The sequence below is a fragment of the Aquarana catesbeiana genome, linkage group LG03 (assembly GCF_042186555.1).
Source record: "Aquarana catesbeiana isolate 2022-GZ linkage group LG03, ASM4218655v1, whole genome shotgun sequence".
NCBI classification, from domain to species: Eukaryota; Metazoa; Chordata; class Amphibia; order Anura; family Ranidae; genus Aquarana; species Aquarana catesbeiana.
In genome coordinates this window covers 693,849,148-693,859,915 of record NC_133326.1, presented here as the reverse complement: position 1 = coordinate 693,859,915, position 10,768 = coordinate 693,849,148, and the positions used below count along the sequence as shown (strand labels likewise).

General features: G+C 35.5%; 2 protein-coding genes across 2 annotated transcripts; both read right to left on the bottom strand.

Moving 5' to 3' along the window:
- Positions 1-640: 640 nt before the first annotated feature.
- On the bottom strand, positions 641-1,582 carry LOC141134228 (olfactory receptor 10A7-like; the record flags this gene model as incomplete). The annotated part of the gene is given in 1 exon segment (XM_073623809.1): positions 641-1,582. A coding segment is annotated over 1 exon segment (942 nt), but the record flags the coding sequence as incomplete, so codon positions are not given.
- Positions 1,583-9,117: 7,535 nt separating this feature from the next.
- LOC141134803 (olfactory receptor 6B1-like) lies at positions 9,118-10,074 on the bottom strand. The gene has a single exon (XM_073624238.1). The coding sequence runs from the start codon at positions 10,069-10,071 to the stop codon at positions 9,118-9,120; it is 954 nt and encodes a 317-aa protein (XP_073480339.1). The 5' UTR covers positions 10,072-10,074.
- Positions 10,075-10,768: the final 694 nt, after the last annotated feature.

The following is a 10,768-nucleotide window of genomic DNA, read 5'->3' as shown; positions in this document are numbered from 1 at the left end:
TAGAGCAAGAGAGAAAAGAATAAAATAATAATGTAACAACTACTCCCCATCCCCACCCCCCTTTTTCCGTCCTTCCCTTTTTTTCTCTTATTATTATTATTATTTAAAAATAGTCACAAAATGATATTTAATAAAATTATACTATGAATGTCAAAATACAACATTCTCATCTATAAGCTACAATAATAAAAAAAAAAAAACTCTGTAGGTTTAAAATATATGAACAACATAGAATGTTCTTTCCTGAAACGTATTGAATGACTCTCAATTACTACTAGAATATGTCTGTCAGACACAGAACGATGCCCTTACTTACTGTACCTTAATGTATTCAAATGTTACAATGGATTGTTTTATGATGTTTCTATGTTCACTCAATAAAAATGTATGAAACAAAAAAAATGTTTGCTCTTTTTTCACTTATGTCACAAAAAATAAAAAAAACCCAGTTGTGATTACATAACACCAAAAGAAAGCTCTATTTGTGTGAAAAAAAATAATGAAAATGTTGTTTGGGTACAGTGTTGCATGACTGAGTAATTGGCATTCAAAGTGCGAGAGCGCTGAAAGCTGAAATTTGGTCTGGGCAGGAAGGGTGTATAAGTGCCCTGTATTGAAGTGGTTAAGTAACTTGTAAAATTTAATAACGATGGAAAAACAACTTCAAACAATTGTTGGCAATTCTACCTACAACTTGTTTCAAGTCCTTATTCCTCAGGCTGTATATGATTGGATTCATCAGTGGGGTAAATACAGTGTACAATAATGACATAAATTTAGTAATGTTTAATGACTGTCCTCTTCTAGGTACCAAATACACAAATAGTAAGGTACCATAAAACATGGAAACAACAATCAGATGGGAGCTGCACGTTGAGAAAACTTTCTGCCTTCCTGTAATAGATGGGATTTAAAAAATGGTGACTATAATATAAACTTATGACACGATGATTATAATAACTGGGATGAAACCAAAAACGACAGTTGTTGATGTTAATTGTAGTTGAACAATGGTTGTATCAGAGCAGGACAGTTTTAGAATTGGGTAAAATTCACAGAAAAAATGATCAATAATATTGGGACCACAAAACTGTAATGTCGATATCACAAAATTATAAAATAATGCAACGAGAAAACTTAAACTCCAACTTGTGATAACAGTTATCCAGCAAAACTGATGACTCATTAACAGAGTATAATGCAATGGTTTACAGATGGCCAAATATCTGTCATAAGACATCAATGTCAGTAAAAGACACTCTGAACATTCTGAGACACCAAAGAAATAAAACTGGGTGACACAATTAGAAAATGAGATGGTGGCAGTATTTTCCTCCAAAATAGTAAGGAGCATATTAGGAAGAACAGCACTTGCTAATAAAATATCAGATACAGACAGCTGGGAAAGGGAGAAGTGCATGGGAGAATAGAGGGATTTGCTGTAGGACACCAGTGAGATGATCAGAAGGTTTGCACATATTGTCACACAATAAATCAGAAGAAATACAAAGAATACCAAAAATGTTACAGCGTGTGGAATATGAAACCCTAAGAGATGAATCACAGTGATTATGGTCTTATTTTTAATTATCCATAGTTAGTCAGGTTGAAAAAAGACACAAGTCCATCCAGTCCAACCATAAAAAAAAACAAAAAAAACAAAAAAACAATATACCCAATACTATACCCACAGTTGATCCAGAGGAAGGCAAAAAACCCCAGCAGAGCATGCTCCAATTTGCTACAGCAGGGGAAAAAATTCCTTCCTGATCCCAGAGAGGCAATCGGATTATCCCTGGATCAACTTTACCTATAAATGTCAGTACCCATTATATTATGTACATTTAGGAAAGTATCCAGGCCTTTCTTAAAGCAATCTACTGAGCTGGCCAGAACCACCTCTGGAGGGAGTCTATTCCACATTTTCACAGCTCTTACTGTGAAGAAACCTTTCCGTATTTGGAGATGAAATCTCTTTTCCTCCAGTCGTAAAGAGTGCCCCCTTGTCCTCTGTGTTGACCGTAAAGTGAATAACTCAACACCAAGTTCACTATATGGACCCCTTATATATTTAAACATGTTGATCATATCCCCCCTTATTCTCCTCTTCTCAAGAGTGAACAAATTCAGTTCCTCTAATCTTTCCTCATAGCTGAGCTCCCCCATGCCTCTTATCAGTTTGGTTGCCCTTCTCTGCACTTTCTCCAGTTCCCCGATATCCTTTTTGAGAACTGGTGCCCAAAACTGAACAGCATATTCCAGATGAGGTCTTACTAATGATTTGAACAGGGGCAAAATGATATCTCTCTCTCTGGAGTCCATACCTCTCTTAATACAAGAAAGAACTTTGCTCGCTTTGGAAACCGCAGCTTGGCATTGCATGCTATTATTGAGCTTATGATCTACCAAAACCCCCAGATCCTTCTCCACTATGGATTCCCCCAGTTGTACTCCCCCTAGAATGTATGATGCATGCATATTCTTAGCCCCCAAGTGCATAACTTTACATTTCTCAACATTAAACCTCATCTGCCACATAGTCGCCCAATTAGACAGTGCATTGAGGTTGGCTTGTAAATTGGAGACATCCTGTAAGGACGTTATTCCACTGCATAGCTTGGTGTCATCTGCAAAGACAGAAATGTTACTTTTGATCCCAGACCCAATATCATTTATAAAGGTATTAAAGAGTAAGGGTCCCAGCACTGAACCTTGGGGTACACCACTGATAACCTTAGACCATTCAGAGTAAGAATCATTAACCACTACTCTCTGAATTCTGTCTTTTAGCCAGTAACCCATAACCTTAACATTGAATATATGGAAGGAAAGCAGGCAATAATTAAGACACCAATAGCTAAATTTGAATAGGAAAATGATTGCCACACAATTTAAGCAGCAGAAACAATAAAGACACAGGGGATGACTTGCTAAAACCGGAGAGTGCAAAATCTGGTGCAGCTGTGAGTGGTAGCCAACCAGCTTCTAACTTCAGCTTGTTCAGTTAAGCTTTGACTATAAAACCTGGAGGCTGAATGGTTTCTATTCTCTTTATTAATACAAGTTAATTACAATCTGGATATTTTTTGATTTTTGAAAAGTTGATTAGGATAATAATAATACCAATAATATTAAGAATAATAGCAGCATATAGAAACATTTGCCCTGCAATTGTTGAATTGTATGAGCATAGAGTAGTGTGGCTTTTATAGGTAAGCAATATAAATCATGAGAGCTATGGGGAGTACGAAATGCATATTAATATTTTCATGGGATCTATAATAATTGGTATATGGGGACATTATTTTTAGATGTGTTTTCTTTCAGTGGACGACTTACTAACTATTTAATAAAGCATGAAGAAGAAAATGTACTGGCTTCTTTTTACTTATATTTTAGTTTCTATGTTTTATTTCAGAATGTATATCTTCTTGATCACTCCATCCTGTCCTGTAAAAATCATCCTTAAAGCATATAAGAATTTTTTAGGTTTATCTTGGTTTTACTATGACGAATCTTTTTGTTAAAAATTGGCAATTCATAGTTCTTTGAAATGGGGCACTAAAGATGTTGGGCTGTGGCTCAATTTATTGTTGTCTCAAAAATATTTTCCTAAAGGTTGCCTTCTGTTCAGTCTGGGTCTTTACGTAAGGGTGTTTGTTTTAGTTTTAATAAGGGCCAATGTAAATGGCCACAAACTTGTCGATTTAAGCATGAATGTGCTTCTTGTGCTGGGGCTCATTCGGCTTCAAAATGTTTTAAAAAGATGGCTTTAAATGTGCATCCTCCACAAAAAGATAATTTTCCTAAAAGCAGTAACGCCAGTGGAATTAATAGAAATGCTGCAATTTCTCCACATTTGGCCTCAGCATCAGGCAGCAGGATTTTTAATAAATGGTTTTCAGTCTGGTTTCTTGTTACCCTCATATTCAGGAGAGGGTTGTTTGATTGTTGAGAATTTGCCTTCTGTTGGTAGAAATGAGAGTGTTGTTGCACAAAAAATGTAAAAAAGAAGTAATTGCGGGGAGGGTTGCGGGTCCGTTTTCATTTCCACCTTTTGAGAATTTCAGGATATCCCCTTTGGGTATTATTCCTAAGAAGGAACCTCAGAGTTTTCGACTAATTCATCATTTATCCTTTCCGGCTGGAAGTTAATTGAATGATGATATCGATCCTGCATTTTGTTCGGTTAATTACAGTTCTTTCAATGATGCAATATCTAAAGTAGTTGATCAGTTAGCTTTGGTGGCTAAGGCTGACATAAAATCAGCTTTTTGTTTGTTACCTATTCACCCGTCCGCTTTTAATTCACTCAGTTTTTATTTTAATGATTGTTTTTATTTTGATTGTTGTCTCCCGATGGGATGTTCTGTTTTTTGCTGTTATTTTGAAGTTTTTTCCTCCTTTTTGGAATGGTCGGTTTCTCATGTCTCTGGTACGGATAATTTAATACACTATCTAGATGATCTTCTATTTATTGGTCCAGCATCATCACATGAGTCCTTATATTTGTTTACTATATTTAGGATGCTCTGTAGAAAATTTGGAGTGCTTTTAGCTGAGGAGAAGTCTGTTTGGCCTACTACATCGCTTGAATTCCTTGGTATCACCATTGAAACTTTGAATATGGAATTCTGTTTACCTCCTGATAAGGTGAATCGTTTGTGTTTTTTAGTCTCTTTTGTTATTAAAAAGAAGAAAGTTACACTGCGCACATTGCAATCCTTATTAGGATTGTTGGCTTTTGCGACTCGGGTTATTGCTGTTGGTAGGGTTTTTTCAAAACGGTTGTATAAAGCATTGTCGGGATTGAAGAATCCTAGACATTTTGTTTGGATTTCTTCAGATTTGAGAGTTTGGGACTGTTTTTCGGCTTCTTTTAATGGACATTCCTTTTGGCAGTCTCCTTTTTGTGACACTTCAGCCATTTCTCTTTTTACTAATGCTTCAGGATCCTGTGGTTATGGCGTTTATTGGAATGGGCATTGGTCTGCTTCTCCTTGGCTTTCGTCTTGGATTGAAAGAGGTTTAAATTTGAACATTGTTTTTCTGGAAATTTTTCCTATTTTGGTTGTCCTTGAATTATGGGGTGATCAGTTTATTAACTCCAAATTACTTTTTCATTCTGATAATAAAGATGTTGTGTTCGCCATTAACTGTATGTCTTCTAGGTCCCCTCCTTTTATTGCTGTTCCTCGACAACTGGTTCTCAAATGTCTTTGTTTGAATATTTGGATAAAGTCTAAATATGTTCCAGGTCATTTTAATGATATTGCTGACTCGTTGTCTCGATTGCAGCTGGAACATTTCAGAACTTTGGTGCCAGATGCAGATCTTCAAGGTCATCAATGCCTTGTCCAACTTTGGTCTCTCGTCTAGTGAATGTTCGCTCTGCAATCCTGAATTCTTTGGCTCCTGCCACGTGGGCAAACTATAAAGCCATGTGGGCATGTTGGCACTGTTGAGTTAAGTGGCTCATCAACCATCTGAGTATAATGAATACTTGATTCTTTCCTTCATTGATTATTTGATGTATACTAAGTATTGTTATTCTCACATTGTTAAGGTTCTGGCTGGAGTTTAATTTTTTGTTAAATGGCGTAAATTACCGTCTTGCTCTAGTTATTTTTCTGTACAACAAGTCCTCAAGGGATATCAGAGAGGTACTCATTCTGTTGATTTAAGGGTTCCTGTCACTAATAATATGCTACAAGCTTTGCTGGATGTGACAGATGCTGTTTGTTCTTCGGCTTTTGAGGTAGTTCTCTTTAAGGTTTCATTTATTGTGTGTTTTTTTGGTGCTTTCCAAATTGCAGAGATCTTCCTGCTTCTAATAGTCTTTTTTACTCAGATTTGACTTTGGGGGATACTTATCTCAAGTTTCTTTTGAAGCGGAGTAGAACTGATCAGAAGGGAAAAGGTCGATGGATTTTTATTTCTAAAATATCTGATAGTTCGATTTGTGCTTGCCATTTTATGTATGAATATTTGCTTATTCGTCCACAATCTAAGTCTCATTTGTTTATACATCTTAATGGACTTCTGCTTACCCAGTATCAGTTTTCTGCAGTATTGAAAAAGTGTTTGGTCAAGTTACAGCTTGATCTTTGAAGGTTACAACGCATTCATTCAGGATTGGTGCAGCTACCGAAGCATGGTTTGCCTGCCACTGCAATAAAGGGCCTGGGTGGTTGGAAGCCTAATTGTTGCAAAACATATGTTAGGCCTGATCTCTGTTCATTCTGAATTACAGGTTCATGAAAGCATACTGTCTGGATATTGGGACACTCTTATATATTTTGGGCAAAACATTGTGCATCTATTCGTGTTTATGGTGATAATTTGTTGGTACAGCAGGTGTGGAATGTCATGGTTTGACTTGCGCCCTACCCTAAATAGCTTATATTCCTCTTGGCCTCCTCCAAATATTATTATATTTCACCTGGGGAATAATGACTTAGGTAATTCTACAACTTTGGATTTACTTAGCCAGATCAAAGTTGATCTATTTCAATTACATTTAATTCTTCCAAATATGATATTGTTTTTTTCTGAAATTATGCCACGTTTGGCATGGTTACTGTCAACAGAACTTCTATTTTTGGAAAAGATTAAGAAGAAAGTTAATAGGGCTGTTACTAAATTTATGCCCTCAGTTGGTGGTCGGTCATTTAGACATGTTGATATGTAAGGTGGATTTTCTGGGTTTTACCGTCCTGATAATATTCACTTATTTGACGTGGCCCTTGATTTATTTAATTTAAATTTACAGAATATGATTGAGTTGGCCATAGCCATGGTGGGGTGCCAGGCTCTTCTTTAGGCCTGGCGGGTGGAGACAGTTTGTGGTGTTAAGTTTAATAGTTTAGTTTCAAATGTTATTATCTATTTCTATATTAATTCCCATAATATCAATTGATTTGCTATTGGTGGTATAGTTAAGGTTATAAAGATGGAAGTAATAGTCACAAGATATCTGGGTGTAATAGTAACAAGATGTCTAGATCATAGTGTAGGTCCTATTTTGGGTCTTTAATGGTATGTGCAGTCTTTGTTGTTGGTCTTCTCTAAAATTGCAAGCTAGAATAGTGTGGGCTTTGTTACCCGTGTACTATATTTAAGATTTAATATCTCTCAGATATGATTTGGGTTAAATTATATTTTTTTGACCATGAGTGAAAGCTTTAACACAATAACAAAATTTATTGGTGAGTAGTTGAAAGTCTATCTAATACACAACCATCTATTTATAGTCTCCACCAAGGAAGAAAATATTAGGTTAAAATAAGAGAATTACATGAAGGAATACAGAGTATATTCCTTAAAACATTAATCTTCAAACATATTTAGTTACAAGTAAAATGCAGACCTTTCCCATAATTACCCTTTCCACCAAGGTTCCATTCTGATGGCTGCTTTCCCGTAAAGTGTGTTTCTCCCTCCCATCTAGTCTGTGTATGTCATTACAGGCTAATGGCTCATTGGTTGGCATAGCGTGGCTCTGATTGGTGAGCTTCCCTATAGCTGGTTAAGGACTGGCTACATCTCCAATCCCTATACTTTGCATAAGTCAGCCCCCTTTAATGCAAATCCTCGTGACTATTCTGAGCAGGAGATTAACTTGAATTTTCCCGGGAAGTTACGTATTGATTCCAGGTTGGCCTCCCTTCATTGCATATCCTAGCATGGGATCCTTTGAAGTGAGTAGGTGTGAAACAATGAGGTTTGGAACCCATTGTTTGTATATACAAGCCTGGGCACCGACTTGTCTGGTCTACCAGCGATATATGTGAAGATAATGCTACGCCCTATATAGATACAAGCTAAATGAAATATATTCCTAGTTGCAATATTTTACAGCTATTAATGGAGATTTCAAATAAACTCATAAGGCAATAGCTTCATTAACTCTTTCATAATATATTTGTTTGGTTTGTATGTAAACAGGAAGTTGTTAGGTCTCCAACAACAACACTTTGAGGTTGCTAACTGAAGCATGCAATTGGGATCTTACCCATTGCCAACAACCCCAAGGAAGAAAAAAATAATCCACAATTTAAAGCACTTTCTGCCATGCTATATATCTAATCACTGACATTAGATGTATTGCATTGTGATTCACACTGTTCATATGATCCATGTACATAAAAAACAGCTGTCTTTTAATATATTTTATTCTTTTTGTAACAATAAAGACTGTATAAAGCTTTTTATAATATTGTTCTAATGTTTCCTTTTTTATTGCCTCTAAAGTCCCAGTATTGAGGGGATATGTGCTTTTCTCTGAGTAGGGGAAGTATAACTAAAAAGTAATATATTCCAATGTGCATTTTTTATATTTTTTTTATAAAGACTACTGTAGTAGTTGGCGAACATACCCACCATTTTTTGTGGGTTTATGACTTTCTGTTGTGTGGTAGAAGCATAAAAGCGTAGTTAGAGTTGTTTCATATGCCGATCATATTGTTCAAGCAAGTGGACCCTAAGATCCCTACGAAGTTTGGTTAGCTGAAGTGGGCTTATGTTTGCTGGTGGATTCGATGGTATAAGGTTCTTGTAAAATATAATTAAGGCGTAGTTTATAAGCTTATTTTGCCCTTGCACTGACTGTAGTTGGATTCAAATCCCTTGCATATATATGCCTTATGGGCATTCCAACGTACATTTATCAGCAACTGAAGATACAGTGAGCTGAAAAAACTCTCTAAGATGCTAAGAAATCATCATAAAACGTATTGAATGTCTCAATTACTACTAGAATATGTCTGTCAGACACAGAACGATACCCTTACTTACTGTACCTTAATGTATTCAAATGTTATAATGGATTGTTTTATGATGTTTCTATGTTCACTCAATAAAAATTTATGAAACAAAAAAAAAATGTTCGCTGTTTTTTCACTTATGTTGCAAGAAATGAAAAAAACAAGTGGTGATTAAATACCACCAAAAGGAAGCTCTATTTGTGTGAAAAAAATAACATTTTTGTTTGGGTACAGTGTTGCATGACTGAGTAATTGTCATTCAAAGTGCAAGAGCGCTGAAAGCTGAAATTTGGTCTGGGCAGGAAGGGTGTATAAGTGCCCTGTATTGAAGTGGTTAAGTAACTTGTAAAATTTAATAACGATGGAAAAGCAACTTCAAACAATTGTTGGCAATTCTACCTACAACTTGTTTTAAGTCCTTATTCCTCAGGCTGTATATAATTGGATTCATCAGTGGGGTAAGTACAGTGTACAATAATGACATAAATTTAGTAATGTTTAATGACTGTCCTCTTCTAGGTACCAAATACACAAATAGTAAGGTACCATAAAACATGGAAACAACAATCAGATGGGAGCTGCACGTTGAGAAAACTTTCTGCCTTCCTGTAATAGATGGGATTTTAAAAATGGTGACTATAATATGAACATATGACACGATGATTATAATAACTGGGATGAAACCAAAAACGACAGTTGTTGATGTTAATTCTAGTTGAACAATGGTTGTATCAGAGCAGGACAGTTTTAGAATTGGGACAAAATCACAGAAAAAATGATCAATAATATTGGGACCACAAAACTGTAATGTCGATATCACAAAATTATAAAATAATGCAACGAGAAAACTTAAACTCCAACTTGTGATAACAGTTATCCAGCAAAACTGATGACTCATTAACAGAGTATAATGCAATGGTTTACAGATGGCCAAATATCTGTCATAAGACATCAATGTCAGTAAAAGACACTCTGAACATTCTGAGACAGAAAAGAAATACAACTGGGTGACACAATTAGAAAATGAGATGGTGGGAATATTTTCCTCCAAAAAAGCATGGAGCATATTAGGAAGAACAGCACTTGCTAATAAAATATCAGATACAGACAGCTGGGAAAGGAAGAAGTACATGGGAGAATGGAGGGATTTGCTGTAGGACACCAGTGAGATGATCAGAAGGTTTGCACATATTGTCACACAATAAATCAGAAAAAATACAAAGAATACCAAAAATGTTACAGCGTGTGGAATATGAAACCCTAAGAGATGAATCACAGTGATTGTGGTCTTATTTTTTTTATCCATAACCTTAACATTGAACATATGGAAGGAAAGTGGGCAATAAAGAAGACACCAATAGCTAAATTTGAATAGGAAAATGATTGCCACATAATTTAAGCAGCAGAAGCAATAAAGACACAGGGGTTGACTTGCTAAAACTGGAGAGTGCAAAATCTGGGGCAGATATGAGTGGTAGCCAACCAGCTTCTAACTTCAGTTAAGCTTTGACTATAAAACCTGGAGGCTGAATGGTTTCTATTCTCTTTATGAATAAAAAAAAAATAAATACTGTAAAATTTTATAAAGTTGATTAGGATAATAATAATACCAATAATATTAAGAATAATAGCAGTATATAGAAACACTTGCCCTGCAAATTTTGAATTGTATGAGTATAGAGTAGTGTGGCTTTTATAGGTAAGCAAAATAAATCATGAGAGCTATGGGGAGTATGAAATGCATATTAACATGGGATCTATAATAATTGATATATGGGGACATTATTTTTAGATGTGTTTTCTTTCAGTGGATGACTTCCTAACTAATTAATAAAGGATGAAGAAGAAAATGTACTGGCTTCTTTGTACTTAAATTTTAGTTTCTATGTTTTATTTCAGAATGTATACCTTCTTGATCACTCCATCCTGTTCTATGAGATTGTCAGCTCTTGCAAACAGGGTCCACTTGTTTTTTTTTTTATTGTATTGTATTGTATTTTCAC

Bases quoted from the DNA above. Each gene is read 5' to 3' on its own strand.
- LOC141134803 (XM_073624238.1), bottom strand. From the start codon at position 10,071: ATGGATAAAAAAAATAAGACCACAATCACTGTGATTCATCTCTTAGGG.